Source organism: Canis aureus, chromosome 17 (assembly GCF_053574225.1).
Source record: "Canis aureus isolate CA01 chromosome 17, VMU_Caureus_v.1.0, whole genome shotgun sequence".
Lineage (NCBI taxonomy): Eukaryota > Metazoa > Chordata > Mammalia > Carnivora > Canidae > Canis > Canis aureus.
The window spans coordinates 55,853,951-55,875,207 of NC_135627.1; the positions used below are offsets into that span (position 1 = coordinate 55,853,951).

At 38.7% G+C, this 21,257-nt stretch overlaps 1 protein-coding gene across 4 annotated transcripts in view; it reads left to right on the forward strand.

The window, feature by feature from the left end:
- Window positions 1-4,250: 4,250 nt before the first annotated feature.
- COG3 (component of oligomeric golgi complex 3) overlaps window positions 4,251-21,257 on the forward strand; it is a 67,226-nt gene continuing 50,219 nt past the window's right edge. The window contains exons 1-8 of one of the 4 annotated variants that reach the window (XM_077855635.1): window positions 4,420-4,555; window positions 10,142-10,297; window positions 13,305-13,451; window positions 15,441-15,502; window positions 16,735-16,900; window positions 17,553-17,627; window positions 18,876-18,968; window positions 19,666-19,791. In XM_077855635.1, the coding sequence (XP_077711761.1) occupies window positions 13,419-13,451; window positions 15,441-15,502; window positions 16,735-16,900; window positions 17,553-17,627; window positions 18,876-18,968; window positions 19,666-19,791 (555 nt within the window). In that variant the 5' untranslated portion in view covers window positions 4,420-4,555; window positions 10,142-10,297; window positions 13,305-13,418. Of the gene's footprint in view, window positions 4,556-10,141; window positions 10,298-13,304; window positions 13,452-15,440; window positions 15,503-16,430; window positions 16,577-16,734; window positions 16,901-17,552; window positions 17,628-18,875; window positions 18,969-19,665; window positions 19,792-21,257 lie in introns of those variants that run through there. The other 3 variants (XR_013356004.1, XM_077855634.1, XM_077855636.1) reach the window with 3 other exon arrangements.

The following is a 21,257-nucleotide window of genomic DNA, read 5'->3' on the forward strand; positions in this document are numbered from 1 at the left end:
TATTTACTTATTCATGAGAGACCAGAGAGAGAGAGAGAGAGAGAGAGAGGCAGAGACACAGGCAGAGAGAGAAGCAGGCTCCATGCAGGGAGCCCGAGGCAGGACTCGATCCCAGGACCCCAGGATCACACCCTGGACCGAAGTCTGCACTAAACTACTGAGCCACCAGGGCTGCCCTGTTGTTTTGTTTTTATTCACACACACGCACACAAGGTTCACATACCAGGCTGCTAGTTTTAAAACTGAGAGCTCCAGGGACCCCTGGGTGGCTCAGCTGTGAAGCACCTGCCTTCGGGCCAGGCCGTGACCCGGGGGTCTGGGGCTCCAGCCCCACATCGGGCTCCCCGCGGGGAGCCTGCTTCTCCCTCTGCCTGTGTCTCTCATGAATAAGTAAATAAAACAACAACAACAGAACCCGAGAGTTCCAAAGCCTGTCTCCACCCACCAGAGTCCCTCACAGATCCCAAGACCTCTCCTCCCCACCATCCCTGCTGATAGGAGCAAGGAGAGGACCTGCTTTGCTGTGTGTTGGGGGAAGAGGGCCCCATTTCAGACCTTGGGCCAGGGCTCATTTATCTTAGATTTACCACTGGTTCCTGTTAACAACTTTTACATATTTTGCCCCTATAACCGCTCTGGTCCCTGGCAGTGGGAATGCAAGTCGAGGGAGTACTGTGTGTGGAGTTAATAAGGAGCAGGGGCCACTGGAGATGGGTTTCTAGCACCTGGTCAATCCCCTGAAGTCCTAACGGGCTTCCAGTTCCTTCTTTCTTCTCCAGTTCCCCAGCCGGCTCTCAGTTCCTGGGCTACTGTGATGTCTATGCTGCTGTTCCTCAGGTCAGAGGACGGCTGTGAATCTTTTTTCCTCCACCCTTTCCTAAAAGGCTCCTCAAACCACTGAAAAACACAGTTTTGAAGATCTACCAAATGAAACTTCCAGTTTCTTTATGATAGCTTTGCAGTAAGAGTTGCACACATTTTGTAGAACATTAGGAATTAAAACAATCCCCCAGAACGCAAATGCGGTAGCATAAAAAGAGGCCTCAGTAGAGTGGGAAGCCCAGATTGTCTGACGCACTTGACTTTGAGCAGCTCAAAGCTTGCCAGCTGCACGTGACCGCTTGTGTCCGCTGGCCCGGAGCCACCCTCTTCCCCGGCTAGGGGACTGGAGGCACGAGGAGGAGCTGTGTGATTTGGGCAGGTGCGAATAGGGTACTTGATGGAGTATTGCTACCGACATGCATGTTTTGTTTAAGGGCCTCAGAGCTGGAACTAGAGCTCGCTTTGTCTCATCCCCAATCCATGTTCATTCCTTAACAATTCTTTTTCAAAAAACAGTCTTAAAATAATGAAACCCCTGCCCTCTACCCCTCTCTCTGCCCTGCCAACCCAACTCACAGGGGATAATCTCTAATAACATTTTGCTAACATGTCTTTTCAGACCTTTTTTCTTTTTCCTGTGTGTACGTGTAATTTTTAAACTAAATATGGGATTATATTTATATTTTTCAGCAGCTTGCTTTTTTTTTTTTTTTTTTAAGAGAGAAAGATAGAGAATCTTAAGCAGGCTCCAAGCCCAGGGTGGAACCAGACACGGGGCTCGATCTCACAACTCTCAACTGAAAACCAGAGTCAGACACTTAATGGACTGAGCCCAGCAGCTTGTTTTCTTAATTCAACAATACATGATGACTTTTCTCTCATGTCATTACTTACATATCTGCTTCATTCTCCCTTGCCCCAGTTTTGTTGAGGTATAATGACTATGTTGCGTGTTCCTATGTACACTACACATGTTTCAACTGTACAATTTGCCCGGTTCTGACGTATGTGTATAGTTGTGAGATGACCACCAACAATAGGGAACAAGATAACATTTCATCAAACCAGGACATTTCCATTACTTTCAGAAGTTTCTTCATGCTGCTTGGTAATTCATCGATTGCATAGAAGCAGGATTGATAAAACACTTCATTCTTTTTAATGGTTAGCAAATTCAGACTCATGATGAGATTCAAAAATGGTGCCAGTTCTTTGCAACTCCTTCCATTCGGAAGCAGAGTCCATTTGCCTCCCACACCCTGGCCTGCCCGTGGAGACTCTCTTGACACGGTGCAGGAGAAGGGACCTGTGACTTCTAAGGTGAGGTCAGCAGCCTTGGGAACAGTCTCGCCAAACTTCAAGCCACTGTCAGAAGCCCAAATACTACTCATGCTAGAGAGGGCCCTTGGAGACACCACATGAGGATGTGAAGATGGGCAGCCAGTCCCCAGCTGTCCAGCCCCTAGTCATTTGAGTCAACCCCACCTATGGCTCCACACCTGTGAGTGAGATAGATCTTTTCTAACATGCCCCTGTAGACATTTCTGAGGCTCCCAATTATGAAAGATAACAATAACAAAATGGTGGGGTTTTTTTTAAGGGCATAGTTTTTTGGTTTAGTCTGCTAGGTAGCAATAGACAATAGGAACAAAACTATTCCTTTATTGAAAAATATTAAGGTGGTGTCCATTTTTTTCTCCATTACCAACTATCCTCTACATGTACCCTTTTTTTTTCACGTGTAAGAAATTTTCAGAGATAGAGTTGCTGGATCAAAGAGCTATCTTGGGGCACCTGGGTGGCTCGGTTGGTTAAGTGTCCAAAGCTTGATTTTGGCTCTGGTTAGGATTTTGTGGGTGGTGAGACTGAGCCCCGTGTGGGGGCTCCATGTTCAGCAGGGGTCAGCTTGGAGGTGCTCCTCCTCTGCCCCTCCCCCCCATGGGCACCCATGCTTGCTCTGTCTCTCTCAAATAAATAAATTTTAGAAAAATTAAAAAAATTAAAAAATTAAAAAAAAAGAGTTCTCTTCTCCCTCTCTTTCTTCCCATTTTTCCAGCCTCTGATTTGGTAGGGGTTGGCAAATTTCCCTCTAGAAAGAGCATATCACTTACCAGATTTCTCCACTGTAAAGTTAATATCTCTATCCCCCATTGTTGCTAATAAAAACCTCGTGGGAGATCATTTGATACAATGCAAATTTCTGGTTATTCCAAAACTTTCACCCACTAATTTTAGAATCCATTCTTACATCTTGCCTGTCGATTATTACCATTTTCCTCATTGTATATTTATTAAAGATTACAATTCCTCTGTAGAACTATCTCATTATTCAATCATTTATATCAGTATGGACTCACAGATACTGACTTATTCTTTAAGTTATAGAATATAGAACATTTAGTCTACAAATTACCCAATACTATAGCTGTTTTGTGGCTCAAAACTGCAATGTGGGAGCTCCTGGGCGGCTCAGTGGGTTAAGGCATCTGCGTTTGGCTCAGGTTATGATGTCAGGGTCCTGGGGTCAAACCCCACCTCTGACTTGTCTGGGAGCCTGCTTTCCCCTCTCCCTCTGCCGCTCTCCCTAATTATTCTCTTTCTCTCTCAAATAAATAAAATCTTTAAAAAACCCTATGATATGATTTAAAAGACTGGATAATATTTTTTAAATGATTTTATTTATTTATTTGAGAGAGGGAAAGAGAAAGAGAGTACAAGAGCAGGGGTAGGAGCAAGGGAGAGAGAGAGAATCCCATGCAGACCCCCCTCTGAGAATGAAGGCCCCCCCCCCCCCCCACAAGTAGAGCTCCTTTCCTGGACCCTGAGGTCACGACCCCAGCACAATTCAAGAGTCCAGGGCTTAACGACTGCAGCCACCCAGGCGCCCCAACACAGGATGGTATTTCAATTTCATGTCTGTACCATGAATTAATTAATCCAGCCCTTCAATATTGGGCAGCCAGGTTGTTTCCAGTTATTTGATACCATCAAGGATTTTTGATTACAGAAATCTTTGCATTTTCATAACTTGGTTTTCTAACAGCATAACTACTGCACGTTGGAACAGTTTTATCCCGGTGGTTGGGATCTAGGCGGTGGAAAGTGTCGACATGTCTACACCGAAATCCCATGGGGTCTGCACGCTCCACCCCAACCGGTCAGCTGGGAGCCCAAGCCGCAGATCCCGGAGCTCGGGGGGACCTCTGCTGGCAGGGCTGCTGGCAGGGTCCGGTAGCGCAATTGTCACTAACCCGAACAACGCGTGACAATAAAGTTATTGAAGTTGAGGCAGAGACTTCCGGTAGGGGCATTTCTACTTCCGCCACGGCCTGGCTCCTCCGCTTTCGCCGGCATCCCAGCCGGATATATTCGTCCGCAGCCTAGAGCCACGTCAGTCTTGGCCGCGGTCCCGCCCACTCGCGCCGCGGAAGCACTTCCGGGGTGAGGGTCCCGGTGCCTCGCTGGAAGCCCTGGCTCCCCCGGAAGTGGCCCGGGCCTGTCTGTCGGGGTTCCCACCGGCCCGCGGCTGCTGAGGCCCGCAGGGGCGGCGGCGATGGCGGAGGCGGCGCTGTTGCTGCCGCAGGAGGCGGCGGCGGCGGAGCAGCGGGAAGCTCGGGAGAGGCTGGCTTTCTGGGATCGGAGACCCGACACGACGGCGCCGCTGACCGACAGGCAGACGGACTCGGTGCTGGAGCTGAAGGCGGCGGCGGAGAACCTGCCGGTGCCGGCCGAGGTGAGGTGACGGGCTGGGCGCGGGCCGTCGGGCCTCGCTCTGCCGGTGGCCGGCCCCAGCCCTCCGCCTGCGCGTGCGGCGGGCCGCCGGGAGCCGTGCCCGGGGCGCCGCCTCCCCCCGCGTCGTAACCCCGCTTCCCGGTTCCGTGGCGGCGGCCGCACGGCCAGCGCGTCAGCCCGAGCGGCGCGCCCTGCGCGGCGACCTCCCCCTCAGGTGCGGGGACGCGACGGGCGTTTCCTCGGGAGGTGGGCACCCGCGTGCGTCACCCGGCACCGCAGGTGGTCGCTCGGAGGGGTCAACGTGCTGCCGCTGCTTTTTTTTTTTTTTTGATTTTATTTATTTATTCATTCATGAGAGACACAGGCAGAGCCCGACGCTGGACTCGATTCCGGGACCCCGGGGTCACGCCCTAGGCTGCAGGAGGGGCTAAACCGCTGAGCCCCCCCCAGGCTGCCCTCAGCGTGTTTCTTCCTGATGAAAATATTACCGTTTGCACGATTCAGTTCAAGTAGTTACAACGCGAAGAAGTACTTTTTTTTTTTTAAAGGTTTTATTTATTTATTTATTCATTCATTCATTCATTCATTCATTCATGAGATACAGAGAGATGGAGAGAGGCAGACACACAGGCAGAGGGAGAAGCAGGCTCCATGCAGGGAGCCCGACGCGGGACTCGATCCTAGGCCTCCAGGATCACACCCTGGGCTGAAGGCAGGTGCTCAACCGCTGAGCCCCCCCCAGGGATCGAAGAAGTACTTTTTATGAATTGTCACATGTTTGGCAAACTTTTTTTCTGGGTTGCGAGGGCCAGGTTTAGGATTATTATTTTGTTATAATAATATTTGTTGTAATTGTTTTATTATTTTTTAATAATGATTTTTATAAATAAATTTTATAGTTCTTACAATTTAATGATAATTTTTTGGATTAGTTTTTTTTTTTTCTTTTTAAAGATTTTAATTTATTTATTCATGAGAGACAGAGAGAGGCAGAGACACAGGTAAAGGGAGAAGCAGGCTCCACGCAGGGAGCCCCACGTGGGACTCGATCCCGGGACCCTAGGATCACGCCGTGAGCAGAACGCAGACGCTCAACCGCTGAGCCACCCGGGCGTCCCTTAAATTATTTTTTTAATGTTGGAAGCACTCATTGTACACGATTTTGAGTTGTGTCCAAAGGCAGATTGTTTTTAGAGACTCAAAGTTTTTTTTTTTATTTTTTTCTACTCTCAAATTATAGAGGTTAAGAATTCTGATTGGAAAGTTCCCTTTCACTGTGGTGCACTCCGCTTTCAAGGACAGGAGTTCTTTCTTGGGTTTGTCTGTGTGCTTATAGGAGGATGCTATGCTGAAATGAAGCAGGAAGCAGGTGGAAATCTTTTGGCTGGGCTATCAAAGTCTTTTACGCTCTAGATAATAGAAGTTGTTTGCTCTATAAATGTTCCAGTCTGTTTATAATTGATTTGGCCTGTTAGGGAAGCAGGATGCTTGAATATTGCAGCCCCCTGTGGGGAACATAGTCCACAAGAAAAGTAACCCAATTGTGTTTTTTTTTTTTTTTTAAGATTTTATTTATTTATTCATGGGAGAGAGAGGGACAGGCAGAGACATAAGCAGAGGCAGAAGCAGGCTCCATGCAGGGAGCCCAATGCAGGACTCGATCCCAGGACCCCAGGATCACACCCTGAGCTAAAGGCAGGCGCTAAACCACTGAGCTACCCGGGCTGCCCAACTGAATTGTTTTTATTGTCTTAGCTCATAAACTCTTATTATTCTCATTGAGTGTGAAGGAAAGGGTTTGGAGGAAGTAAATGAAATCTTTCATTTTCACCCCATTTCCCCCACCCCCATATTTATGCAGCATAATGCCCACGTTAACCTCATGCAGTTGTTTGACATATATTATGTGCCCACCTTGGGCTGGGATTGAGGATAGAAAGATAAGAAAACCAAGAGCCCCAGTCTCATGGAGCCAATATAATTGTGATCATGAGCTTGTAAAAAAGAACAGGGTAAGTTGAGACAGTGACCCATGATATAAGGAAAATAAAACAGGATAGTGTGACACAAAGGGATGAGGTGCGCTCTAGACAAGGGAGGAAGCCCAAGAAGGTGACAATCCAAGGTGAGAACTCATGATGGAAAATAAGAGATGCCAGCCTTGCAAAGACTAGAGAAATAACCTTCCAGGTGAAGGGGAAAAAACCATGTGAAGTCTAGGGTAAGAGATGAGCTTGACAAGTTCAGGGCTGCAGTGAGGGTGTTCTGGTACATGCAGAATAGGGATTGGATTCCTCCGGGAATGAAATGACCTTTATTTACCTGTCTGGGATCTTCCATTATGTCTGGTGGGAAGACTGGAATTGAAATTTTTATTCATTACCACTGTCAACACTAGTGATGAAAAGGAATGCCTCAATTTTTATTTTGTCCAGTGTATCTGTGGAGGATTTTCTGTAGTATTTCACAATTTTCATAAGATCTATTACTTCCTGAACAACTGGAACTAAGCAGGTTTGTTGAATAACAAAAGGCCAGTTAACATGTCAGCAAATATTATAAAGCTGTTAAACTTCTTAAGAAATAGCTTTGTCTTTAATGAAGGGGAACTGGTCTTACCTTGGAAACAAGTTATCCTTTTTTTTTTTTTTTTTTTTTTTTGGTGTTAGATAAGAGAATTTGGAGTAAAATATTAGGTAGACTGGTTTCTTCTAGCCAGGGCAAATTTTTTAGTACTGAGGGCCTTTTTCTTTCTTGATAAATGCTGCAATAATTGATCCTGAAGTTTACCTGAAATGTACTGTGACAGTTGTCCTAAAGGCTGTGTGTTCTTAATAGATTTAGCTTCTTTGAGCCCTTTTTCTTCTTTATAAAATGGGGATTATAATACTATTTATTTGTCTGATGGGGAGATGTGAGAATTCAATGAAATCATGTATTGTAAAAGTGCATATGGCAAACGACCTGCTAATATTATATTATATGCCTTCCCCCCCCCCAAATGATTAATAACTTGAAAGAATAGATTAGAATTTTGTGATCCTGAGCTGGTATAGGTGTCTCAGAGCAAAGGTAAGAAAAGAGAGGTTAGTGCTTTGAGGAAGGTTCTGAGATTCCATCTGTACCTCTTCATTGATTTGCTCCAAAGAGAGAAAGGAACACACAGGTTTCATTTAGGGAGTGAATTGTTTAGATTATGAAAGTTGTATTCTCTAATCCAGAACTGTGAAAAAAAAAAAGTAAAGTTTAGGAAAGAAAGGTGTATTTGTTTTCTTCCTGGACCTGCTTAGCTGGTCAGGTAAGATTGATAGTTTATTGTAATTATTATTTAAGATATTAATGTGCTATTTGCATAAACTATACAGTAGCTCTCAAGGACTGACAATTAGGGTCTTTACTCTTCTCTCTGTGGTGGTTAAATGGCTGCTCCATCTGGAAGCTAACACAATGTGAGTGAGCCAGAGGACTCAGGAGTGAATGAGATCCATCAGTTTATTTATTTATTTATTCAAAGTAATTTCTACACGCAATGAGGGCTCAAACTCACGACTCAGATCAAGAGTTTTGAGCTCCACTGACTGAACCAGCCAGGAAAGCCAGGAGTGAATGAAGGGTCAGAACAGGAAAGTTCACGACACCACCACACCCCGTCTTGATTTTCCATTCTGTTCCAGGTGCTTTGAGAAAAGAAGACAGCTGAGCAAGTGTACCCAATGGGGACATTTTTTCATACTCTTAAAAGCAACTTGTTTTGTGTCTCTAAAAATTACTTCCTACAAGCAGTCAGCGTGACTTTTGCTTGGTTTGAGAGAAAATGGTTTTGTATCAGTGAGACAAAGGGAATGGGACAGGAAGCCTCCTTCTGCTTCTGGTATTTAAAAGTCCTTATGCTTGCAAAGTAGTTAGTATTTGTATATAAAGTAATTCTATTTAGAATGCTTTATCATATATTCAAATTAAGTTTACTCACATCTAGACTACAGACTCTGTCTAGAATATTTACACGAGCTTCTCAAGTATCTCGAGTTTTCATATGATTTATGTTTTCTAAAGTAAATTAGAAGATAAATATTTTTTGGTTTAAAATGGCAGACTGAGCATATGTGTATGACCCTTGGTCCCTTTGACATCACAGTAATAAATGCGTGGCACTCCAAAAAGACAGACAGTATCAGTGAACCTGTAGTTTTGGTAAATTTATGGAAGCCGGGAAGTATGTACTGCTACTTAAAAAAATCTAAAGACTTAATTACAAAACAAGGTATCAACATTATTTTTATAATCTAAAAAAGAGATGGTATAAATAACAAAATTTGAGGTTAAACGTAGAGGAAAATGTTAGCGATACTTATTTCTACAAAATTTGAGGTTAAATGTAGAGGAAAATGTTAGTGATACTTATTTCATTTTATTTAGCGAGGACCTCAAATTGATGAATTCAGTGAAGAGACAATGCCGTAAATCTGTGTTGTAGAGTTATAGGGTAACCGTAAATACTAAAAATGGCTAAATTGGCTAAAAGTAGGGGTTGGGGGAAGGATTTTACTATTCATTATAACTCTTGATTTAGAATAAAGTTATGTTTATGTGTTTTGAATAATTTTGATAAGGGATGATTGATAAAGATTGCAAATATCTCTTTGATTCTTTATTAAGTTCTTCATTCTGCCCTCAAATTCCTTTAAAATATTTCTCAGTGATAAACACTGGTATTGCCTTAACAAGGAACTGCCAGGATAGAGGAGAAGAAGGAAGATTTGATTTTTACTGAAATAATCATTCTGTACTCCTAGACTTCTAAAATAATGGGCTTGTTATATTTTAATGACAGAGTTATGAATTTAAAGTGAGAGAGTAAAATCCAACTTTTCCTTACACTCTGTTGAGAGAGAATTGGAAAAAAAAGAAAAGGAAGAAAAGAAAAAAAGAGAGAGAATTGAAAATGCTGCCTATTAAATGAAAAAGGCAGAGTGTATATGGTACCATTATCCAGGTTAAACAGGGTACACTTCCCTTGTATATACATAGGCTACCATAGGGAAGAGTTGTGAGAAACTAAGTAACTAATAGCTTCTGAGAAGGAACTGTATGGTTGGAGAATGGGTCCAGGAGAAGGAGACTTTCACTGAATGTCCTTTGAATTTATTTTTTTAAGTAACTGTTTAAAAGGACTGCTATATGTATTAAAAATGATTGTGGAACAAGAGGAAAGTTACTTTTTATCTGTAATTTGATATATCATGAAGTAGTATCAGACTTCTGTGGTTTAATACCTCATAAACTCTGATGGGAGAATATGATTCTTACATTTTCATTTGTAAAACCATAGTATGTGGTATGACAATCAGGGTTTTGATATTGATCTACAGGATTTTTAAAGATACATTTAGGGCCTTTTTTCTCAAAGTGATTGAGTTAAATTTAGATACAGGTTTTGGTGGTGTATTGAAGGACTGAATTTTGTTAGGTCCTCTGTGTGTTTTCAATATTTTAAATGATTGCCCTGGTGTTTATAACTTATTTCTTTAATTAGTCACAGTCTACCTTTATTTATTTATTTAAAGAGATTTTGTTTATTTACTTACAGGAGACACAGAGGGAGAAGCAAGCTCCCTGCAGGGAGCCTGATATGGGACTCGATCCCAGGACCCTGGGATCATGACCTGAGCCCAAGGCAGATGCTCAACCACAGAGCCACCCAGGCGTTCCTGTTTTGTTTTTTAAAGACTCAGTTTTCTGTCTGGTATTATGTTCCATCTGCTTTAGAGGAGCTGGCTTTAACATTTCTTTTAGCCCAAGTCTGCTAGAAATGCATTCTCTCAGCCTTGTTTAAAGTCTCTATTTCCCTTTCATTAAAAAAAAAAAATTCTAGATAAAGAATTCTGGATTGACTTTTTTTTCCTTTTATCACTTAAAAGATTTGCATAACTTCTGATGAGAATTTTTCTGTAATTCTTATCTTCTTTCTTCTGTATGTAATGTCTTTTTTCCTCCGTCTCCCAAGATTTTCTTTTTAACTTCGTTTTTTTCAGGAGTTTGAATCTCATCTGTCTAGATGTGTATTTGTGTTTGTATTCCGCTTGGGATTCTCTGAGCTGTTCAGAACTGTAGTTTGGTGTCTTTTATTATTTTTGGAAAATTCTCAATTACTATCTTTTTGAATATTTTTTCTACCCTATTCTCTTTCCTTTTGGGATTCAGATTATACATGTACTAGATAATTTGAGACCATCCTACTGTTCTTGGATATTGTGTTCAGTTTGTATTTTCTCACTCTGCTTCCCCATGTATGTTTCCTATTGAGTGATTATATTGACTGTTTTTAAGTTCACTGATTCTTTAGCTGTGTTGAGTGTACTGATGAATCCATTGCAGCAGTCCTCTGCCCAGCTTTCTTTACCTTAGCCTGGTCTCTCTGTGCTTTCTGGTGTGTTTTTCAAATCTGAGCCTGATTCACATCTCCTTCCTCTTTTCCCTTTTAACTATTGTGTAAATGTTGATAATAGAATCATGTTTGAATTTTGTCACAGTCTGTTCATATAGAACCAAATTTTACTCCTAATGAGATACAATTTTGTAAAGATCGCTTATAGACGGTTCTGTTCCCAGGAAGCACTATAGATTCTGATTTGTAGATAGATTTACTTTTTCTGTTGCTCATAAGTACAAATAATAATAATATGATAAATAGCAATAGCTGACATTGAGTGTTATTATCTGGCAGGCATTATACTAAATACACATAATATTACATCCCCCTCTGCAAGGAGGCAGCTTGTTGTTGGTGATTGGGTGGTTCCACAGAGCAGGAGCAGTGTGACTTACCTCTGCAAAGCTTTCTCTACCACCAGACTAAAAACTGCAATTGGAATGAAACAAAGGCCCTTTTACTTTCAGAATCCCTGGTAGTAGCTCACAGTTGCTGCTGACACTTTAGACTGAAAGATAGATTTTCACTGGATTTGAGAAACTTAGTTCTTGCTATGTCCTTTTATACTGAAGTACTATGTCACCATTCAGAAAGAGTTTACATGAATAAATGATGCCCTTAATAAGACGTGTTTACATATACCCACAACCTCCTGGCTCCTAAGTCAGACTCATTTGTGAGGAGAAGGCAGATGGAGGACCTTTCCTGAGCACGTTTGTTTGTTTTTTGGTCTGCAGCTTCCTAGCAGTATAAGAAGACTATTTTCCCACACCTGTGTTTTCTTTTTTTCGTAATGGTTCGTGATACATACTGTAATTCTTACTTTATAGAAAAGAAATTGAGGATTAGAAACATTAAGTAATTTGCCCATTGTCACACAGCTTATAAGTGAGCAGGAACATGGTTCCAATCAGGCTGCTCTGTAAGGTGCCTTACCAAACCAGAAAGAATAGCTCCACTTGAACTCACGTACAAAAACACCTTTTATTTATTTAAATTTATTTTTATTTTTATTTTTTATTTATGATAGTCACACAGACTGTGAGAGAGAGAGAGAGGCAGAGACACAGGCAGAGGGAGAAGCAGGCTCCATGCACCGGGAGCCCAACGTGGGACTCGATCCCGGGTCTCCAGGATCGCGCCCTGGGACAAAGGCAGGCGCCAAACCGCTGCGCCACCCAGGGATCCCCAACACCTGTTTTTTAAAGGATTTATTTCTAAGTTAGTGATGGTTCACTGTGCATCTAGCTTTTTTTTTTTTTTTTTTTTTTTTTTTTAGCTTTGAAGGTAAAATACTGTCTTCGGATGAAAGTTTTTTTATCTAGAAAAACAGGTGGGACAATTTTGTAAGGTCCTGGGTCAAGGTTTTATATAGGTGGGCCTTAAATGTTATGCTCTAAGGACTAAAAACTGGAATTGAAATGAAACAGGCCCTTTTACCCTACCCTGCATCCACACTCCATTTATAGGAGGTCTAAAAACAGCACGTCTGTGACTATAGATAAATTAACACCTGGATTAGCTTTAGTGATTGAGAACTAGAAAGTGTTGTAGGTCTGATGGCATCAAAGTGAGACCTTATTCGTGGGCTTTTCTAAAACTGTTGAGAAACTGGAATTCTTTCTATTCAGTTATAATTTCAAAATTTGTCACCAAGAAGGTGTGGGTAAGTGTGCCAGTGGTAGAAATGACAGAAGGAGATAATTGATAATTATTGATGACTATTGATAGTTAATTCTTTGATGTGATTTATTTTCTGTTGGCAAGCATTAATGAGGCCAGGCTCTTCTGTTAGATCCTGGGAAAGACAAACTACTTTCAACAACAGGGCCAGCTTATAAGAGGATCAAGGAAGGAAATGTGTATTGATCAGCACAGATTCATGGCTAGTATTAGAAAGGTAACTCAAAAATCCTACCTTACGGGATGCCTGGCTCAGTGGTTGAGTGTCTGCCTTTGGCTCAGGGCGTAATCTCAGGGGCTTGAGTCCTGCATCAGGCTCCCCACAGGGAGCCTGCTTCTCCCTCTGCCTATGTCTCTGCCTCTCTCTCCATGTCTCTGTCTCATGAATAAATAAATAAAATCTTTAAAAAAGAAAATAATACTTTACTAATGGTGTGATCCAGTATCAGGTTTACATTTTGAGATTAGCATTTAATAGAAAGAACCTAGTTGTGTTATTAATGGCGTTTATTAACCTCAAATGATTTAATAGAAAACGTTCTTTTGTCTTTCAAAATGGTGAGATGGAATAATAATTTTGAGTTTAGAGAATTTTCAAGTTATTTAAATATCTTTATGGTTCTTTTTTTTTTTAAAGCTTCCAATTGAAGATTTGTGTAGTTTAGCATCCCAGTCGCGGCCCATTGCACAGACTTCAATAGTACCTGAATCTACAGAAGACATTCTCTTGAAGGGGTTCACTTCCTTAGAAATGGAAGAAGAAAGAATTGAAACTGCACAGCAGGTGAATGTTAATGTTATTCCTAAGGATGTTTGATTATTCTAAATATCTTAAGATAGGGCAATTAAAAAAATACCCTAATTAAAAGTTCTAAACAAAAAAAAAAAAAAAAAGTTCTAAACATTTGAAACTATAGTTAATATCAGATCTTTCTAGAACATTCTTGATTTTGTGTTAGCTGTGGCTGTTTTGTGTTTTATTTTTTTATTTTTATTTTTTAAAATATTTTTTATAGATTTTATTTATTCAGAAGAGACACAGGGAGAGAGAGAGAGAGAGAGAGGCAGAGACACAGGCAGAGGGAGAAGCAGGCTCCATGCGGGGAGCCCTACATGGGACTCGATCCTGGGGTCCCCAGGATCATGCCCTGAGCTGAAAGTGGCGCTAAACCACTGAGCCACCAGGGCTGCCCTGTTTTGTGTTTTAAATGAACCTATTGCCCAGTTATACTTGACATACAAAGATATGATATTTCAAGTTTGAATGTTGATAGCTACTCATTAGCTATCATGACTAAAATAAATTTAAAATGGGTTTTAAATATTTCATGCATTTTTTATCTCCCCCAGTGTATGTTGTTATTGTGTTCCTCTAGCGTGCCTGTGCACATACACTCACATGTACACACACAACCTTTCTGCTTGTTGCTAGGTAATTTCTTTTTTTAAGAACTTAATTATTCTCTTTAGATGAATCCTTATAGTTATTTTCAGTAATTTACATATGTAGAGTTCTCTTGATTTTTATTTTTTCCTAATTATAAACCTAAATGTTTAAATACCTAAATGGCAGTTTCTTCTGCCATTTCCCCTAGTCTCTTTTTCCTACCCTATAAAAATCAAAGCTTAGGCATTTACCAAGTAAAACAAAAAGCAAGCATGCTGAATTGCATTTATAGTAAGTAAGTCAAGAGGCAGTGCTGCAGAGTGAAAAAGAACTATCCACTGCTTGAGTTAGGCCATCCTAGTTGTGAAAGTCACCTCCATCACTTACCATCTTTGTGAGTTTAGGCAAATTACTTGTATCTTGGGCTTTTAGTTCTAATCTGTAAAACAAAGATGATTGTGTACCCATTTTAGGAGATTTTTTCTGAAAGTTAAATAAGATAATGCATGCAGTGTATGGCAGGCACACAGTCAGTGTTCAGTAAATGATAGCTAAGGTACTTGGCAAGCCTAGTATCTTTAGGGAATCAAGCATACCCCTGACTTCAAATCCCACTTGAGAGTTGTAGAAGATAATCTTGCACCATGTCAATGACCTTATTTGGACTCTGAAAAAAAGAGTCGTCTGGGCTAAATTTGTACCTGTGTATCTCTCTTTCAATTTTTAAAAAAAACTAATATATTGAGTTAGAATTTACACCCAATAAAATATACTCCTTTTAAGTATATCACTTGATGAGTTTTGATGAGTGTAACTACCACTGTGATCAAGATATAAAACATTTCCATCATTCTTCATATTGTTAAGGTCAGTCTTCTCCACCTCTTTTTAATAATAGATATTTTTCATGACATAAGGTGGCAGGGCTCCAGGACTCAAATCCAGGTTTAGGTGATACAAAAGTCCATGTTCTTAAATCATTCTGTTATATTATTTCAGTTTATATTTTTATAATTCTTATTAGATAGCATTGATATTAACATTTACCCCAAACTCTATGTTACCTATTCAAATTTAGCAAAGTAGCAAATAGGCATTAGCTTCTTCAGCAGGGATATATATTTTTTACATATTGTGTCTTTAATACTCTTCCTTGTTTGACTCCGAATCCAGTGTTTTTAAAATCCTTTGCTTTTCCTAGCATGTAGATATTGACTGTGGAATTAAATTATTATCTCCTGGCTTAAAAGTAATTATTAATGTCTGAGCCCCAAACAATAAGACTTAGATAGTGTCTACCCTTTTGACTTGCTGTTTAGCATGTAGCCACTTTTCATTTTGTCTGTTTTAGTTTTGTTGACACTATAATACTTTTTATTTTTCCAGTTTTTCTCCTGGTTTGCAAAGCTACAAACTCAGATGGATCAGGATGAAGAAACTAAATACAGGTATGTATGTGGTTCTTGAGTTTGTTGGCTACCTACAGCATTTCATTTCTTTTTTTTTTTTTTTTTTTTGTAATCTGTCTTTAAAAAGAATTAAGATATATGTCACAACAGTGACATTTTCTTTAAAAAGAGCTAGAGAGGAGATCCCTGGGTGGCTCAGCGGTTTAGCACCTGCCTTTGGCCCAGGGCATGATCCTGGAGTCCTGGGATTGAGTCCCACATTGGGCTCCCTGCATGGAGCCTGCTTCTCCCTCTGCCTGTGTCTCTACCTTTCTCTTTCTGTGTCTCCCATGAATAAATAAATAAAATCTTTAACAACAACAACAACAACAACAAAAAGAGCTAGAGAGAAATTATGTGATTAAAAAAAAAAGTTCTATCCTAATTAATAGGTTAGGAAGTATAGACATTGGGTTGGTAGATAACTCTAGAAAGGTTTGGGTTCAAGTGGGAATTTTACAGGAACTATAAGAAATATCTGTTGCTTTTCTTTAGATGTAGGGACCCAAGAGATTTTAGGGATGCTCACCTGGACTGAGTATAAAACTGTGTTGTTCTGTTTGTGTATATTGATAGCATGGAAAAAATGAATGGTGCATCGTTTCTAGCTGATTTGGCGACAGTGGGTTGAATAATTGCATTTATTTAACATTAAGTGACTGTTATTGGTAGGTAGTGTGTTAGGGTTTTTGATACATGATTCCACTTAATCTTTACAGCAGCTATGTGAGAAAAGGTATTATTATCATTCCCTTTTTACAAATGTGCAAACTGAGGCCTGAAAGTAACTTGCTTAATGTCATAGAGACTTGGACACAGCTGGAACTTCGACTCAGGTCTTCTAATTCCAAGTCCAGAATTCTTTCCATGACATCACACCATCATGGGATTTTTGGCATAAATGACCTGAGGGATTGACCTGCTTGATACCTTGGGATGGCCCTAGTGTCTCAGTTTTTGAAAGTTAAGCCAGTGCTTTGTTGCCGATGTGTGGAAAGCTAACTTGTGGCTTCAAGAGTGATTCCTTTTGTTGCTTATAGTTGGAGTGATTTTCCCACTAAATTATTGAAAAAGGTGTTAAAATACTTTTTGAATATAATGAGCTTTAGTAGTGGGTCAGACTTCTCTCCTGAAATTAAAGCATTTGGGGAAAATTGAGACTTTGTTGTTTATTGACTCTGCTTATTGGGGGAAAATATTATTGCCAATCCCCTTTTGGTTCTGTTTTCTAGACAGATGAGGGATTACTTCTCTGGGTTTCAGGAGCAGTGTGATGCTATATTGAATGATGTAAACAATGCTCTTCAGCATCTGGAATCATTGCAGAAACAGTATCTTTTTGTGTCCAATAAGACAGGAACCCTACATGAAGCCTGTGAACAGCTCCTAAAAGAACAGGTAATTTGGAGTATGGGAGAGAGTGATTATATTTAATATTTTATTTTTAAGTAGATGGATAGAATTTAATTCTAATTTCTTTAATTTCTTCAAGTGTATATTGAAGTCTGCTCTGCATGAGGCCTATGCATACAAATTATTACATTGTCAGACTGTTTTTTATTTTAAATAAGCTTACATGAATGAATGGGGCAAGACAGGCTTTCCTATGCTATGAGCTAGAAGTTCTGTCTCAGTACAATTTCAGAGTGAAGAGGTTACATTAATTTGCTCTGTCCACTCTTTAGACACTTTATAGACAAGCATGGTGATTATAGTAATGGTGGAGTTTATGAAAAGATGAACTGATCTTGACTGCAGTAAAATTTATGATTTAAAGATAGAACGTTTAAGTTATTTTATGTGAGTTTTCTCTGTGTATTTTGTGTGTTTTTTGAAAGGCAATTTATTGTTTTATAAAAGATCATATGTAAGTTGCTGTACTAATCATTGTTTATTAGTCCATAATTGTAGAAATCTTTGAGCATTAGTCTGAAATCTTATGTCTAACATAAATCTGTATATCTGATATAAATTTGTTCAATGCAATTTTGAGACTGGAGTGTTGATTCGTATATTCTTATACTGATTTTTTTCTTTTAAAAAATGCAAGTCGGAACTTGTTGATCTGGCTGAAAACATTCAACAAAAGCTTTCCTATTTTAATGAATTGGAAACTATTAACACAGTAAGCATTGTTTTTTACTTTTTTGTAAAGTTAATGACTTTATTTTATATTTTCCTTTTGGAATATAACCTTTAAATTTATAAATTGGCCTGAGTGGTATTTGAACTTAATAGTTTGCTTGCTGATAGGATATTCTATTTGTACCTGATGGAGGTAACATTACTAGTTTAGATTTTTAAAAATATGACTTAAGTTGTGTAGTTCTTCTTAAGTTATATTACTGTTATTAAAATCTCCTTGTCAGTTACCACTTATAGTGTCTTTGTAAGCTATGAAGATTGTAAAAAGAAATATTAAATTTTAAATCTTGCTGTGTTTGTGCTGTTATTAGTAATCAAAACATTTTTTAAGTTAATCTCATGTTCAGTTTGAAGTATAGTCCTTATAATGCATGCTTATATCCCAAAATAATAGTTTCAATGAAGACTGCTGTGTAAATTACATCCCTGTGTCTTTCTGGCTCATAAATTAATCATAAGTACTATGTATAAATTATTAAAATTATTGAATTAATAATTATTATAGTTTACTACAGAGATAGAAAACTAGTAGCCAGTTAACAATAGGATACAAGGGAGATCATTCGTTGCCAAACTATCAAGATAAGAAATAATTGTCCGTTTATATTTTAACATACATCACTTATATTTTTATATTTTATATATTATATAAAGACATATGTTATATAATTTTATATATCTTAATATGTAATTTTATACTTTAAGTATTAAAGATTTATATATTATTTGCATTTATACTTATTTGTGTATGTTTATTTTTATATACATTTACTTGTAGTTTGCTTATAGATTTTATGTTTTACTTTTGTAACATGACTGTGAAACATGGTATGACTTCTAGTTAATTCTTTAATTTGAGAAAATTGCCAGGGTTTGAAAGTAGGAAATTTGTATATGTTGTAAAGTACTAGAAAATGGGAAATCTGGGTAGTTGATGTGTTATTTTAGTATAACGTTGTACAATTGGGTGAATAAATATTTGTTAGTTTATGTAGAGCCCCCTTAAAGCTCATTAAGAATAAGCTGAATTAAATCAGTATTTTTTTGGTCCTTTCTTTATTATTATTACTACACATGGGCTATATTTGAGGATATTTTAGTAATTATTAAAATATAAGGACATTAGTGTAACTGTTGTAGCCTAAAGGGAAATATGCTAATTCCAATACATAATTTTCAACTTTCACCTGTATATTTTTTGTGAATTATGATTTTTTTTTTCTTAAAGAAATTGAATTCTCCTACGTTGTCTGTTAATAGTGAAGGATTTATACCTATGCTGGCCAAGTTAGATGATTGTATAACATATATCTCATCACATGTAAGTCATGGTATTTTTGCATGTTTTTAAGAAATCTTAACATCCCTATGTATCATTTCTTAGGCTATAAAGTAATTATTTCTTCTGAAGGGAAAAACGTATCTGTATTATACTTGAAGAAAGACTGTAGTAAATTCTTAGTCGTTGTTTGCAGTGGTGTAAAGAAGTACTTTTAGCTGCTGATGCAACAATCCCTGGAGTAGAAGAGGTCCTGGCTGACAGTTTTACCCTTCTAACAGGAGGAGTGATTTTTATGCTGTTGACTTCCTATTGTTTTAGATACTTCTTTGGAAATAAAAAGTGTTACTTGGGAGGAAATTAAAGGAACAGGCCCTTTAATGTAATCACTCTTTCTGTCCACCAAGGATTTATAGCAGTATAAGGTTTCCCCCACTTTCTGAAAGTAGTAGCTGAAATGGCATAAAATGAAACATTTACCATTTCATAAAAGTGAAAAATCCCTTTGGATTTCTTTTCATTAGCAAAAACAAGTACTATTGTAGGTCTTACGTCAAATAAAAGTGAAATGGCATAAAGTGAACTTTTGCTTGGGCAGGTGTTGGTGGGGTGTGGGCAGTCTGTATTCGTCTTTGCCGAGAGCTTCCTATCTGTGTAAGACCCTATAAAAGATTTGTTTTTGTAGTTTACTCTGCCTTTTTTTGTTTCCTCTTTATAAATCTTTCCCTTTCCTTTACAGCCAAATTTTAAAGATTATCCTGTATATTTGCTGAAGTTTAAGCAATGTCTTTCTAAAGCTTTGCATCTTATGAAGACCTACACTATAAACACACTACAAAACCTCACAAATCAGTTATTAAAAAGGGTGAGTTACCTGATGAGGTGTTTTTTCTTCTTTTTTTATTCATTTATCTTCCATAATCTAAGTATAAGATTAGTACTTATTAACTCTAAAAACTTTACCTTTTGTTAAATAAGAATATGTATCGGTTTTATTTATAATATGAAAAAATGGCTGTATTGTATCTGTCCATCAGACTCTTATTTTCAAAAAATATTTAATAGTGTGAGAAGTACTCCATACTATATAGTAAATAATAAAATTCAAACTATTTGTCATTTAAAACATTTTCTTATCTTCATGAAAGTATTGGAAAGAAATACATCAAAATGATAAAAGTGGTTCTTAATGGTGGGATTATATATGATGGATACTTTGAACTTTTTTCTTTATGTAAGATAGATAATTTAATTTTCTGTGTTTAGCAAATGTATTTTTATTGAGTGCTTTCTCAGTGCTTGGCATTGTACTGGGAACCGTACAATAGAGAGAAGGAGCCAGCAAGGTCCTTGTGCTCATGGAGCTTATATTCAGGAAAAGCAGTCAGCAAAGAAGGAAACAAATTAATTATAGATGGAGCAAAACAAGCTAGGTGGAAAATGGACAGGGTGTTACATTAGAAAAATATTTTTTTCTTTATTTATTTATGATAGTCACACAGAGAGACAGAGAGAGGCAGAGACACAGAGGGAGCAAGCAGGCTCCATGTACCGGGAGCCCGACGTGGGATTCGATCCCGGGTCTCCAGGATCGCGCCCTGGGCCAAAGGCAGGCGCCAAACCACTGCGCCACCCAGGGATCCCACATTAGAAAATTAAGAGTGGACCTAGCTAAGATGGTCATTGAATACATTTCTTTCATAAGAAAATAAAATCAAAGATTATGCATTTTATTTCTTAAGCTTAATTTCTAAAAAACATGGGGTATCTTCTTGAACTTTCTGTTCAAAGCCACTGATTTTGGGGTGACAGTTTACTGTTCATTTGCTCTTAACTGATATGAAGGCCGACTATATAATTTTTCTATTTTGTAAAGTTTTTAATAAGTTTAGGAAATTAATACCTAATCAGTACTAGTACCTACTGTGTTCTAGTAACTAGGCCTTCACTGTTGAGCTGTATAAAACCTTTATGAGTACATGTTATCACCATTTGGTGGATGCACTGAATCTTAGGTCCAGTAATTTGGCCAATGTCCTACTGTCAGTAAGTGACTGAGTATGAATCTGAATTCAGGTCTACTTACCATCAAAGTCATGTAATGTAGGGTAAATTTTAATTATAAAGAGGTAGGAGACGACAGCTCCACATAAGTATTTCTCATTTTTAGCGATAGTACTACAAAAGAGATTTCATTTAATATGAAATCTCTCTTTGAGATTTTTCTCTTTAAGCTTTTGGTTGGTATATAGGCCGAGCAGTAGCTGTTTGAAATGATTGGTGTCACATTTTCTGAATAATTATTTGTTGGCTGACTATCTTCCTTCCCTA